Source organism: Echiichthys vipera (genome assembly GCF_963691815.1).
Source record: "Echiichthys vipera genome assembly, chromosome: 3".
NCBI classification, from domain to species: Eukaryota; Metazoa; Chordata; class Actinopteri; order Perciformes; family Trachinidae; genus Echiichthys; species Echiichthys vipera.
The window spans coordinates 27,418,120-27,433,379 of NC_139828.1; the positions used below are offsets into that span (position 1 = coordinate 27,418,120).

Consider the following 15,260-nt stretch of genomic DNA (forward strand, 5'->3'; position numbering starts at 1 on the left):
GATGTGTATGGTGGAGCCCTGTTGATCGGTAAGAATGAGGAGTTCATTTTAAACCAGCTGACGTCTCTTTTCCATGGCTCTGATGCCACGCATCTCTGCTGCTCACCAAAACTTTGCTCTGTGCTCCCTAAAAGTAGGCTTAGTTCAGTTTATGGATATGATCTGGATTGTGATCTTAATGAAACAATTAAACTGGGACATGATGCTGATATGTATATTGTTGCACCAAGCACAGACAGACTTTTGAAAAGATGTTATAGTTTGAATATTTTGAATAAAATATTTATGTCAACGCTCCATCAGATGTTGAGCCATGCTGACGCTCCCTGATCAGATTGCTTGTCAGTGATCTTGATTAACCATGAATGGATGATATGAACATTGAAACAGTCATTTTAATAGGGAATGATTTGGTTTTAATAGGGAACTTCTTTTTGTGTCTACACAAAACTAAATTTGTTATGGGAATGGGAAGCTATGATTTTGCTTTGACTAGAAAAGCCCAGCACTACTACAGTGAACAGCAAGACCAGTGACACAGTGAGTATGCCATGTAAGAACTAGAACAGACTTTCTTAGTGCTTACTTTCCACCAAAATAAATTCCTCAGAGTAATGTGTTGCCTGGTCTACCATGGAAAACTGGGCTCAAAAGGGTCATTATTATAGGAGACAGAAAATCAATGTACAACAATCTTAGTTTTACTTCATCCCTCATCTTTAAATGATCACATGGATGGTCAAAATGCCAGCAAATCGAAAAAGAAAGTAGGCTATTGTAGCCTGTAAAACCAGTGTCATAGTTTGGATCATAGTCCTTGTGAATGTAATCTGCAGCTTACCCTGGTGTTTAGTGAGCAGTGTGATGCAGCGTCTCTCACAATCCAAATACATTTCTGAACGACCTTTAAAATAAATTACATTCTTGAGTTTTGAAATCTTTATGGTAATAAACATTGGCATATGTTAACCGTTTCAGCTTAAAAAAAACAGTTGATTAGCTGATCGACAGAATATCATTAGGGCTGAACAAAATAAGCCATTTGAATATGTTAAAACATGGTCAAGAAGAGTGTGATGGCCACTTTTCTGGTGCTTTACAGACTCGCCCCTGGGACTAAATTATACCTGTTGATACTGTCCAGGATTATTTCTTTACTTCTCAAGTATTTTAAGGTGCATTATCAAGATTTTCCAGCACATTACAGCTGTGGTAAATTGCATATATATATATATATATATATATATATATATATATATATATATATATATATAAAGTATATACAGTATAATGCTATAAATTATGGTTCATGAAAGTATTCTACAGAAGGAACAAATTAATACATTTAAAAATACTTAGCATTAGAGCTGTAACAATTAGTCAATCAATCGACAGAAAAATGGTAGCTCCATCGATAATGAAAATAAACGTTAGTTATCGCCCTACTTTTTGCCTGTGTTACCTAAATTTCAAACAGTTTCAAGCACTTTATCAAGCATTCAAGCATTTTTCAAACCTTGTATTTGAAAGTGTTTTTAAGGACGTCCAGCGCCCGTTAGAAGTCTGACTCTAGATATTTATAACTGTACATGCTGACACGTCAATCGGCTAGCTTCACATCTGAAAAAGAACAAATTTGTGTGATCTGGCCAGCTTTTGACCTGAATCAGAAGCACTTCCTCCACTGTGGACCTTGCAATTTGCCATGTTTTGTAAAAACAATAAGTTGCATGTAGTTTTAGCCTTTTTCAACTGCCGTCCAGCCAAAACTGATTGTGTGGGTTAAGCATGGCTGAAGTAACTGAATATGAGCTGGCAGCTACTGCAAAATTCAGACCAAGGATGCGGATCTTGAGACACAGCTGACATGAGAGGTGAGGGTAGGAATGCATGTGGAGAGTTGGTTTCTTGAGACAGACAGCTCAATCACCCATTAGTCATGTGCAAAAACAATCAGGGATGCTGCCTGTAGTTCATCCACAGACAAACACGCTGAGCATGCAAAACCCTGTTTCAGTTCAAGCATGACGTTTTCCTGTTCTTAACCCCTCGAGTCAGGTTGTTTGTTAAAGTTATCAGAATGAAATCCTGAATGGAGAGTCCATCTGCTTTAAAAGCAGAGAGACCACAGCAAGACTTTATAGCTTGGTGAGATCACTTTTTCCCCATCACAATAGTGTCTATGCTTTATTGTAATATAATTGTATTACTGAACATTTGCAAGAATACAGATCCACTGGAGACAATCAATTTCAAAATGGTCAGAATGGGGTTAAACATAGTTAAGCGATGCTCATTTAGAAAACATCTGACATATATGGCTTTTGGCAACACTGACTTTAGCGTACAGTGCGCTTGTTGACACTGGTAATAATTTGTGTTACAGCCCAACAGAAAATCACAACTCTTGTGATTTGAAAATGGCACTCTTTGAAAGCACTGTTTTATTTCAAACATGATTAATGGTTCAGCCCTGCCTGTATGATAGCCAAAGGCAGACATTGTAACATGCCATGTCAGAAAACGCACAGGTGTACCTGATAAATTGTTCTGCTCCATCCCATACTGTTGTGGCAGTTTCAGGACTGTGCCATCATTCATTGTATTATAAACAATTGTGACATGTTATCAATTACACCCGTGTTTCTCCTGCTATGACAGTCTGAGACATCATCAAACCTTCTCCCATGTGACACTGTTTTTTTTAGTTATAAACCAATCTACATGCCATATTATAAATCACAAATTATTATGCACTAAACTACAAGCTTTTGGTACAAAACACACATTTGATTTGCTTTCTCAATAAATAAAGAAAACACATGGAGCAAATCCAAACACAACATACACTAAAACTACTTTGAACATGTCCCAATGTGCCAGCAGTAAAGTCAGAATGTCATCCAGTCCCCCTGAATACTATGTTAAGATTCTCCAGAAACTCACATTACCGCAGACAGAGGACATTTGTAATTCAGAGAACAATTTTAGGAAAATACATTCCTTTTTTTGTGTACAGGAAGTTAGGCATGTATGTCAGAGCATGTGTGCATACAGAGCTGGTCACAAACTTGTTGAGGGCAGACTGAAATCAGTAGAGTAAAAAATAAATATTTAAAAGACTTTGCCATCTGATGCTGATTCTCTATTTGACTTTTTTGCCAAATCACGTTTTTACAGTTGCACATTATCAATCGGTTTTCATTTAGGAAAAAAAAACATGATTCCATAATATACATAAAGAATTTTCCTTCATTATGTTTACTAATTAGTCTGATGTTTTGTCACAACTACAGCTGGTTTAAAAACAAAAGTAAACTTTGGACCTCTGTGTGAAACTGCAGAAACACTCTCCAGCAGCCCATCATATCGCCAATGTGAAGTTGATGCCAGTTTCACCTCCTTCCAACATATTTTTTCCTACAGTTGCCACCGCATCATGGAAGTTTCTGACCACACATACTTTTAGCTCCGCACACGGAGTTGTCAAACATTAAGAGATTTCTCCACACGACCAGACAAGGTTTCAAGCAAACCACAAGAGAGGTCCTTGTCTGGCAGCAGAAGATTAACTACAGCGTGATGGAGAACAAGAGGAACCAAAAGAGACATAGAAAGCCCACGGTCTAACACCAGTCAGATTATAGAGGGGAGGAAAAGAGCTGGAATGTTATTTAAACAGAAGAGTGAGTGCTAGTTTAATGCTCTTGTAAAGGGCCAGAGACCAAAATCATCCAGTTTACCTGTTTACAATTTTAAAGCAGCATCACAAGATCTGGAAGGTCTGCCATGAATTTGCATCAACATGAGGCTCAAGATTGAGTTCAAACATTTAAGGGTCTAAACATAGCAGTTGGCAGCGGTGAAAAACTCCAACACAACTTGATAACAGAAACAACTGTAGCTTAGTCCTACTGAATCACATCTGATGCAAAAATGCTGATGCCACTATAAGTTGATGATACATTTATTTACAGCGGCACATTAGTTCATTTGAGAAGCTGCAACATCAGCTTCCTCCCTCCACAAAGACATCACGCACCAGCACTTCTACCCGTTCATTAGACTGTAAAGTGGCACTCACATGGTAAATGACTAGTTCCAAACTGCACCCTCAACACATCTTCACTAAACCCTAAATTATCAAATTTAGGACCAATCCATTGACTGTCTCAACCTTGGCACCAGAATGAAGGATGTTAGCTTATTGTGTCACACTCGCACACACCATTATAGCCACCATAACAAGGACATCTACGCTTACTGCACTTAAAAACAGTGCAATTCTGTCTATTCTGCAGCTCTGACAAGTTTTTGTTTTTTTAAATATTTGCGTACATTACGGCTCAAATACTAATGCCTCGGGCAGTATAGCAAAGGCAGTCACAGCCCCTGGTCCAAATCATAGGCTACATAAAACCCAGCATCTTTGTGCATCTTCTGTAGCTGAATAATGGACCAAAGGTACCTCCCTGCAGCTCATTTCATATAATCTAAAACTGACACTCAACCACAAAAATGCCATTCTTCTTGTGGTTTTGAATGTATGGTTTAGTCACTTCCTACTTTCCACTACTCCTGGTGACACATCAGCATACCTTTGTTGATGCAGCCCAGCGTTGAAACACACAACAGCTGGGAAGCTGCTTCAAGCTTGTTTTGGAAATGAGGGAACTTTTGGCTTTTTTATGTGAAAGGATATCAAATTATATGTTGACCCCCATTGTACATAACAGTTGAACCGATTTCATATTCACACATGATACAGTTTTTGTCAAGTATTACACTTTGATCTTTATGGTTATGCTCAATGGTGTAGATGTAGATGAGCAGGCGTTACTCTCCTATATAGTCTAATGGCTTTTAGTTGGGTATACTGTAAACTGACAGAAAAAGAGGTGAGTATACTCTTACACCTGCGTATACCCTCCAGACACCACTGGTTATGCTAATGTCTAAAAAATCCATTACTGCCAGCTGTCTACTGTTTTTGTGATGGTTAATCTTATATATAATAAATAAGAAGTAATTATGTTTAAGTATTTTATCATAACTGTTTTTAGACATTTAGAGAGGGTCCAATGCAAGTTTGCCATGGTATGGATGACTTTTCCATTTTAATGTATAACACTTAACAGATTTACAGCAGAACTCATGGTACTGGTCCAAAGTTAAGTGCTCCACTGTGGGCCAGGCGTATTTACACCCAAATCACCACTGACTCATGTTGTTTATAACACTATGGGTGCTCTTTAAACAAAGCTTCACTAAGTTCAGTAATGTCTCAGATGGAAAAGTGCAGATGTGAGGGACACAGTGGCACAACTGCATCACAACAGACACACTGATCACAACGTTTGGAGTCAGTTGGCTATACATGCAGGCCTTCTTACCCAAAAGCTTCTTCACCTCCTCAACACTCATGTATATGTTGACGCTAGGGTGGTTGTTGTTGTTGACGCCAGAAGTGCTGCTCGGGTTGGCGAGGCAGCCAGCCCCTTCCAGTAGCAGGAGGAAGAAGAAGCCCCCCAGCCTCCACAGCACCGAGTGTGGCCAACCTCGGGACTCAGGCGGGCTGCCAGAGCCGTGAATCAACCCCAACATAGCAGCGGTCGTCTGGCTCGCAGTTGTTCTCGGTGTTCCCCAGTGGCCTGTTTCTTTCTCATCCGTATCTAAAGTTTATCCCGGAAGGCAACATTCCTAGTTACTTTACGCCGCAGCGCCACTTTTACCACTAACTCCTTTCCCACTCGCCTGTTTTTTGTCCTCTCTCGCTAGCTGACACAGGCTAAGTTAGCCGCAGCAGGCTAACTTTCGTCGGGGTGTGCTAACCGTCCGTCAGACTGTCGCTGAATGTTTAAATGTTAAGTTTTACGACTTTTTCCCAACACACTAAATACACACCGGGTTTCGCCACATTGAGGCGAAAATGAAAGAAGGAACCAGGTTCCCTAAAGTAGCAAACGCGAGCTAATACATCCAGCTCTGTCCCTCCATGGTCTTTCTCCTCACTATCTCACTTTTCACTGGAGCAGGGAGGGGGGCCGCGGGGGCGCTCAGCTCTGACTACAGGAGGGGAGTGATGCCTTCAGGGGCTGTCGGGAATATTTTACACACTGACTGTAAATGACGAACCAAAAAAGGATAGGACCACTTTGAGTAAAAACAAGCCAAACACACAGGTTACACCTGTATCCATAAATGTTGTAAATGTGTGATTATGTTACATTTACACATTGAGTTGTCGCTAAGGAAAGTACATCAGAAATAGCTCTAGCCTATATCATATTCCCTCTTTTAATATAAATGGAGTATATGCATTTAATACATAAAATATGATTCCATTTCTAAAGAGCTATATATTTATATATATATATATATATATATATATATATATATATATATATCCAATACACATGTCATTATCCGACCATGGGCACTCCATTGGGCAGGGTGGGTAGGAAAGACACTCACAACTAGTGACTTTCCGAGGTTAATTGAAGGCAGCACAAAAACCGCAAGTCTGGAGAACAAGTGGGATGATTATTCTAAACATGCCAAAATGCAAATACTGCTATATAATGAGAAGTCTGCTTTTTAGAGGTAAAGGGCAGGGGCATGTTTTCACCAGTGGGACATTAGCTTTATTAGCATTAGCATGCTGTCTGCAGTTAGTTTGTGTTAGTTTCAGGGATCATGTCAGTGGTCTTCAATCATGGGCCCTAAAAGTGATGTGAGCAGTGGGAGGTATTGGGCAACTGTCGCTCTTATCATGGGTAAAATAGCCTTTTTCACATGTAAAAGCAAAACTTGTTTTCACCCTCATGTTGCTGTTCCATCTGGCCTGAGAAAGAATGAAAATAAAATAAGCACTGTGCAACCATTGACCCTATGTATAGTTAAAATCCCATAGAAAGCATCTACACAACATTTAAGTGTAATGCAGATTACTCCATGATAAATAAATGTGTTTAACAGTAGTGTGTGGAATACACATGTGTCTTAAGTAAGGTTTTAGGGGGCTGTCCGCCTCCACAACAGCTTCAGTGCTCCCTGGAACTCCGCTGAAGATGTTCAACTGGTTGGAGATCTAATGTGACAGCCAACACATATCATTTTACTCATCCAGACATTCAGTCTTGTGTTATTTTAGAATGTCTGGTGATGTATTTGGGTATTTCTCACTGTTACTTGGATGAGTTTTTAAGCAGTTAAGAGTCAGAGAGACTGTAGAGGGAAGAATGTGAAGTCATTTTCACTAAGGGAGCATAGACCCACCCACTGTTTTTTTGAGCCATGTCCCCATCTGCCTCATTTGAATAAAAGGCAGACTACCATACTTGTTGTCAGAGATGGGCAGTATTTCAATTTCAATCAGTTAATACTTTAAGAGCTTTTGTTTATATATTTGAAATACTTAAAATACATTATTTAATGTAATTTAGATATGATACATTTTTATCTTGTTTAACTATAGAAACAACTGTACAACAGTTTGTCTTGTCTTTGGCTAAATGCAAATTAATCAAGACCTACATCAAGGACATTGGGTCCGGATAAAGGTCAATAGACCGAATCGATGATGAAATAAAAGTGTTGATTTTAAATGCAAATTAATCACATGACATGTCCTGCGTTGGGTCCAGCACTGCGCTCAATGTGACCATATTTAATTTGTTCCCCAGGACTGCAGTGTTAGGGGAATCCTTTTTTTAAGGTTGTTTTTAGTACTATTTTGTACGATAATGTATTCTGCTGTAATGGTACTGTTTTGTGTCCTTTGCACTAGTTCAATTGGTTGTACAGTTGGTGATCATAGAAATGTTCTTACTCCACAGCAAAAATTGGAAATTAGGGTTGGGATTAAAGCCAAACCCATATTAAGGCTACTCACTATCCGTTTGTATAGACTGTATCTTTGTACTTTCAAATGACTATGTATATATATGTATGTATACATTACCCACCAATACCCAGGGCTAATTAAATGAAATGGTTGACAATGTCTGTGTGATGGTAGTGCTGCATCCCAAAGAAGTTATTTGCTTGAAAGGAGACACTTAGCAGGTTCCATATACATAAAATGACAACCTCAGCAAAAATAGGTCCTGTAAGTCAGGCCATGTCTACTTTCTAAAATCCAATCCAAGATGCCAATATAAACCCAAAAAGACACCAGAAGCACAAATCATTTTAACATTTTTATTATTAAAATATTCACCTACAAAATGGCCTATAAACACTATTTACAGAGTAGCTAGCAGTGATGCCTGCTAAGACAGAAAAATGATTTTTATACACAGAAAACACTGCGCACGATTGTCAGAGGAAGAGATGAATTTATGGAGTGTGGAGAAAACATATATTTCCCATTGTCTTTATAAGGAGGTCTGGGGAGTGTATAAGGAAAAGACTGGGCCTGGAACACTCTACAGTTATTTCCCTGAGGGACAAAAACCTGCAGCTGAATCACAAATAATAAAAACCTCTCCTAATGTGTCACCACGGACATGGAACTGAGGTATATAAGGTCTCTGATGCAGTACAGCGGACTGCTTACCATTAATATTTGCATACGTATGTGTTTGTAGGAAAAAAATCCGTCATCAGACATCGAAAATGATAAACGAGTGGGATCATTTTTCGTTCGATTGACTGAAGTCCTCTCATGAAGCACGGAGCTACAAACACAGCTCTCAGGAAAGAACAAACACAACCTTGTTTCAGATGAATGATAAACTGTTTCTAAAATGTTACAGTGGGTTCTGACAGGGTTTCTCAGCACAACAATGACCATAATCAGTTACTTCAAGTAGATTATAAACACCAAAATTGAAGTTAGATTTTTCACATGACAGTGATGACAGTCCTCTCATCAGCATCCAAGTGTTCTAGAAATAACAGAGGAAAAGACTCCTTTTTAGGATACTTGTTGACAATGTAATCTTGCAATCTTCTACAGTGCATATATTTATATATATACACACCTCAGTACAAAAATATCATAATGTGGATTGAATTGGGGAAAAACAAACCTTTATTGTTGTCTGCTTGTTCTTCTGGCTGTTAAGAAAGGTCATATCAGCGTGTGAAAAGAATTGCATTGTTTTATTTGCTATAAACAACTTCACCACTGTTCAGACAGCTTTTTCAACTCACTCTGACTTTTTTTTGGAGGCATCGGTTCACAAATCTCTCGATAACAAACATCCTGCTGTACTTTATACGTCCTTTTGTACCTGTGAAGAATGAAACATGGATCTATTAGTTACAAATAATCTCTGCTTCTATTTCGCTTTGATCTTTAAACATCACAAACGATAGGACACGATGAGTATAAGCATGTAAGGCCAGAACAGGAGATCCAAGGTTGATGTGACTCACAGGTAGTGGCACACTCCATCCTCCCAGACGGGCACACTCTTGGTTTCAGAGAAGAGACGGGTACAGGGGTGCGGGAGTCGCTGGCACACTGCAGGTCACACAACATGAGGTATGAATGTTTGAAATATTGCGAGTAAGGAAAGTCTGCTGGATGCTTTAGGAGTCATATGGGCCCTTCCTTCTAGCTGATGGATGGTTTTAGGAAAGGAATGTTTAAACAATCTGACGCTGGATGTTTAGGAGAAGAAAAGGACTCGAGGGGCGAGGGTACGTCCAGTGTCTCCTCATACACAGCTTCATCAACATCGGATTATTAGTTAAATCTAACTGACATTGTTTAACTGAATTGTTTACTTTGTTTAAGAGGGGGGTTTGAGGTTGGATGTCACAGAATGTATTACCTAGTTAGTGTGGGAAAACTGCCTTTTTGGTAAAAGCTAAAATTTTATTGCTACCAAGATGACTGATTTATATCAAATTGTCCATAGTCCATTGTCTGCTATGACTTTTCTTATTTATAACAGTTACACTTCTTGACTTATGTTTTAAAAACAATATATCAGCCAGTGTATCCAGCACAAAGTCCACTGATATTTCAAGATGCTCATTATTGCAGGCTGTTATTATTATACTAGGGAATTATTCTGCTCATTTTAAGGTTCATACTTGTATTTTGGGTTTCTGCAAGCACATGTTTACATGCCTTTATGTTAAAAAATTGGTCGGCATTTCAGGGTCTTTCCCATCTACACTCTCGGCGTCTCTGCACCGACATTGCAGCTAGGGAATGACTGCAATGTCACTGTAGCACGCTTTCTACCTATGTATATATGGTATAGTTGTGACAACACAGCTGTACAGAAGTCCTGACGGCTCGTTTAAAGACACAGTTTCTGAATATAGACTCTTTGCATTTCTATGTGGATTGAGCATGTTATATATATATATATATATATATATATATATATATATATATATATATATATATATATATATATATATATATATAGCACCTCCACCTGCTTTATAATAAAAAAGACATGAAAATATCACTTTTTACAATATGGGACCTTTAAGGTGAATGCATTTTCATATTATAATAATGGAATTAAAAATCCTGCTAATAATGCAAACAGCGATCACACAATTTTATTTTCATAAGAACTGTGATGCCTGCAAAAAAAAAACATATTGGCAAGGTCGTTTTTACGGGAGGTTGTGACTGTCCTTTGGCTTTTGAATTAAAGCAAATAGCAGCGTATTGATTTTCATGAAGGAGGAGGCACCAATGATCTGAATAACTATCTCTATAAATACATTCTTGTTAAGCAAAAAATACATTTTATTCATGCTCCTAAGAATTGTACCTAGTAATTAATATTGGCAGCATATAATCCACTACTCAACTACTAAATATAGCCTATGTTTCCATGATCATTAATTTGCATTCCTACTGGCTGTCATCCATGCAAAGTAGTATTGTAGTAGGAATGTTGAAAAGACCTTTTCCTCCAGACAGCTGGCAGTTTTACAGTCCGTCATAGATACATTAAAACAATCTGGCAGCTTAAGTTAGAACTGTACCGTATATCTTAAACATTAATGAGTGATGGGGAGATTCCAGTCATCTAATAGATTTGGGAATTTGGACTGCTAAAGGATTTGATTTATTTTAGAGAGAGAAGGCTTATCTTACAAGGACTGAAACACACTTTTTTCATTAATAATATTGTTGTGTGTATTAACCTGAAGAAATAGTGTCACAGATGCAGACAAAATGTTATTTTGAGGTATTTGACCCTAAACGAAATGAACCCTAACGAATTGGGCTCAAGATGAATTTATGAAAACAGAGTTCATCGGAGTAAAATCATAACAGATATAGTTCCCGGATAATACACCGCTGCCTCATACAGCCCCCACAACATTCAGAAGAAGTTATAAATGTACCACCGTCTTCCTAAAAAAAGAAAGGAAAGTGGTGGAAATAATATGGTGCTTTGTGCCTTCGAGTTATGTTGTACATTTATGCCCCGAAGCCTCAAAGTTAACCGAGCCATTAAATGTCAGAGGGGTCAACTGTCAGTGGAGCGTGTTTCCTGCTTTTAGGAAACCAGAGGTCTATACATAGCTCAGAGCTCTACGTCAGTTTACATGATGACAGGCAAATCTAACCTAGATTATACTGTACATTCACACATTGAAATGCTATAGTTAAATAGAGAGAAAACAAAACTCTTGGGAACACAAAGACAGCACTGTAAATCCTGCACTCGTGACTTAAGAACAGATGCTGAGTGAACGTCTTGGGAGAAGCAAGGATGTACCTATTTGAGTGAGCATGAATGCTACCAATCAGTTGAATGCCTTTTGGAATACAAAAGGTTGTATTGTTTTTATTTGAACTAGTATATTATCCATGTATTTTCTGTATAATGAGTCTAGTTTATGGTGACAGGGGATGGATCCTAGCAAGCATTTCTACAGCGTTTCCAGTCTAGCTGATCAACATTATGTAGACTTAAAAGGTCCCATATTATGATCCGTTTAAGATTCATACTTGTATTCTGGGTTTCTATTAGAACGTGTTTACATGCTTTAATGTTCAAAAAAAGTACTTTCTCATTCTGTCTGTCTGAATATACATGAATTCACCCTCTGTCTGAAACTCTCTGTTTTGATACTCTCACAGTATTTATATAGCAAAATATCCCTTTGTTCTAAAGGAAACATTTACATGTGTGTCCCTCTCACCTAATGCCAGATAGGATAGGATAAACTCCCCCCCCCCAGAGGATGCAGAGGATAAGCAGACATAGATAATGGATGGATGGGTGTACATCGGTGATTTTTAAAACAAAAATCGATCCCACTACAGAAACCCCATATTTTCATTTTTATCCAGCACATTTGCTAGAAAGCAGCCTCCTTTCACTGGAACCATCCTGTGTGTGTGCTTGTATGTGGAGAGGACGCACATAAACTTACACAGTTCACACTGTCTGCCCTTGAACCCTGCTGCGCAGTCGCAGTTGAAGGAGTCGCCTCCGTTCACACATGTACCCCCGTTCTGGCAGGGCAGACTGCGGCAGTCCTGTGGCAACTCTATAAGACAACAGCTGCAATCAACATTCACAGTACTGAATGAATATGGGTCTCAAGTTTCAGGCCCACTGCTCCACGTTATCTACAGCTGTTACACCACTTCCCCCTTTTATTTATTTTATTATTTTTTTACCAATCTGCTTTCTTGAATGTAACATCCTGTCTTTCAAGGTTAGCTTCCTCATTGACAATTTAATCACAGCTCTTGGCAAACACACATAACGACAGCGATAAATTACAAGTCTAAAGACTAATAAGTAGTCTTTTTTTCCCAACAGGACATTAATCTCATGTATGTGCACCACATCAGCTGGGATCAATTACAAGGGCAGATGTGCCACCAAAAGACCTACCAGGCTTCGTTCTTAAACCTTCTTCTTGAATCTCTAGTGCAAGGCTGATTTTGTTTGTTGTTTCTTCCATCTTCTCTAATTTAAGTGGTGGGTCAGGTTCTGAAAGGCAAAACATTTCCTGTTATGAATCAGCATTAAAAAAAAAAACAATTAATGAAGGCAAAATTACAATGTTATACTAAGAGACTTTAACGGTTTTGTGTATGTTCCTCAGGAACAATGAAACATGACGTAAAGGACTTAACAAAATGCTCAAAATCATAGTATGACATCATGGGCGTAACATCATTAAATGGGGCAGAACAATCCTAGAAAGGAAGCTTATTCTCTAGAGCACAAGATAACATCTGTAAAACTGTTTTTGTGTTTAGGCTCTAGGCTATAAACCTCTGCACTGGGATGCATTAAGTAAAAAACATAAATAAACTACAAAAACTGATCATATGAACAGTTAAAGAAAGGAAAAAAATGTATTCCTTTAAGTTATTGCTTTCTGGCTTTATCAAAATCTGCTAGATAAAGCGGATGGCGTGTGTCAGATAATGTAGGTCTGTTCGCGTGACAGCGCCGAGTGTCCAGTTTACATTAGAGGACCAATTATACAGTATGTCATGCAGAAAGGCCATGGTTAGGACCATATGGAGATAGGACCATAGCCTGAGTTATTCCATATACATCAAGATAAGCAAATAAGATAGTCTTTCATTGTTTGGACATCCTGAGCAAACCACAACTGTTTCAATTTGTTAGGGTAGCTGTTACTAGATGTCAGAGAATGTAATAATGTCCTGCTGAGATGATCTGACTTTAAGCAGAGTGAATTACTTTATTGGGTGGTTATGTCAACATGATAGCATTACCTTTTGTGGGACATATTGCATGAATGCATGCAATGTTTTAGAAAATAGTCAATGTTATAGTAGTGACTCACTAAATATTTATCATGCGGTTGCTCCTATTTGTACTTACTAGTACGATGTCGGATGGCTTTTCGAGGCAAGTGAGTGAACCTGGCTGTTATCTTTCCCCTTCTGTCAATGAGTTCTGTGTATCTGCAACATAGAAACAATATTTACTGTTAAGCATTGAAGGTTGCAATCATTGGAAACAAAGTCTGACCATTGTATATGCTCTAAACAATACTCTTTGTGTACCTGGGCAACTCCTCTGAGTTCTCTGTTTCTGTTGTGCCTCCCAGGTCCTGAGGCTGAGATGGGGGAAGTGTGCGTCCAACCTGCCCAGTCCCGGTTGGCCTCTCTCTTCTCACTGATCTTGCCCCCATTGGCACTGTGTAAAAGGAAATGCATACAGAATTTGTTTTAAAATTCCCTTATTGGTAATTATATGAAATTTGATAGATTCACTGAAGCCAAATTGTGAATTTGAGCAAATAGTTTGTGGTTTGTCCCAAACATACCTGTACATTCTCAGAGTCCATTTCAGATAAATAGCCCGCCATAGCACCCTATTGCCATTTCTAGTGCTTTTAATACAATCTAACCACACATTTTAACTAACAAATAAATAAATGATTTTATACTGAACAACACAATTGTTGCTTGACTCTTGGACTACCTCTTGTTTCGACCTTAGTTTGTCAGGCTTGATAACAAACTGTCTGACACTAGCTTAACTTAAACAGGAGCCCCACAAAACACAGTTTTTAACCCTTTTTTATTATCACACTATAGGAAGAGAGAGGAGGTCTTCCCAGTGATAATTAAGGGCCAGCAGATAGAAATTGTCCAGTCTTATAAATGTCTTGGTGTCTACCTGGAGCGCAAACTAAACTTGCCAATTAAGTGAAAGTGAACTTCTTGTTGTATTCAAGAAGGCTTTGATATCAGCAAGAAGCTTCAGGTTGTATTTAATCAGGGAATCTTAGCTACTGTCCTCTTTATGCTGTGCTCAGCTGGAGGATTAGAATCACTGTGGATGATAAAAGCAGGATCAATAAGTTGATCAGGAAAGGCTGGCTCAGTTATTGGCTTTACCCCAGACTCACTTGAAATCACTGTAGGAAAAGGGAACAAGGGCCAAATTAAAAATGTTTCTTTATTTTGAAGGCCGTCCATTGCAAAGTGTTTAATGGACTCAGAAGCTCATTCTGAGTGACTAAGGATTCCTCAGTGCTCTATTGAACAACTCCAAAAACTTTTGTCAACAGCTGTTGAACGTGTCTCAAATGGCTTTTTATGGTGTTATTGTTGTGCTGTGTATTTGTGTTTGTTGTGTACTGTGAATGTAATGTATTTATTGTTTGCTGCCTGTATGAGTTTATTTAGTGGCAATAAAGTCCCCCCATTGGGGATTAATAAATCTTTTTAATCAAATCGAATCAAATCGAATCGAATCTAATCTAATCGAATCTAATTTCTACAGCAACCTCCCATCATAGCACGCAGCACAATCATGACA

At 38.4% G+C, this 15,260-nt stretch overlaps 2 protein-coding genes across 5 annotated transcripts in view; both read right to left on the minus strand.

Annotated features, from left to right (window-relative positions):
• The window catches only part of ryk (receptor like tyrosine kinase), a 43,535-nt gene extending 37,529 nt beyond the window's left edge, over positions 1-6,006 (minus strand). For both annotated transcript variants that reach the window (XM_083940274.1, XM_083940273.1), the window contains exon 1: positions 5,394-6,006. In XM_083940274.1, the coding sequence (XP_083796400.1) occupies positions 5,394-5,604 (211 nt within the window). In that variant the 5' untranslated portion in view covers positions 5,605-6,006. The remainder of the gene's footprint in view (positions 1-5,393) is intronic.
• Positions 6,007-8,224: 2,218 nt separating this feature from the next.
• The window catches only part of sned1 (sushi, nidogen and EGF-like domains 1), a gene marked incomplete at its 5' end in the record, with an annotated part of 30,028 nt that continues 22,992 nt past the window's right edge, over positions 8,225-15,260 (minus strand). For 2 of the 3 annotated variants that reach the window (XM_083911122.1, XM_083911121.1), the window contains 6 exons: positions 9,070-9,239; positions 9,385-9,472; positions 12,373-12,489; positions 12,843-12,941; positions 13,812-13,894; positions 13,997-14,129. In XM_083911122.1, coding sequence (XP_083767248.1) covers positions 9,128-9,239; positions 9,385-9,472; positions 12,373-12,489; positions 12,843-12,941; positions 13,812-13,894; positions 13,997-14,129 — 632 coding nt within the window. In that variant the 3' untranslated portion in view covers positions 9,070-9,127. The other variant, XM_083911123.1, reaches the window with a different exon arrangement.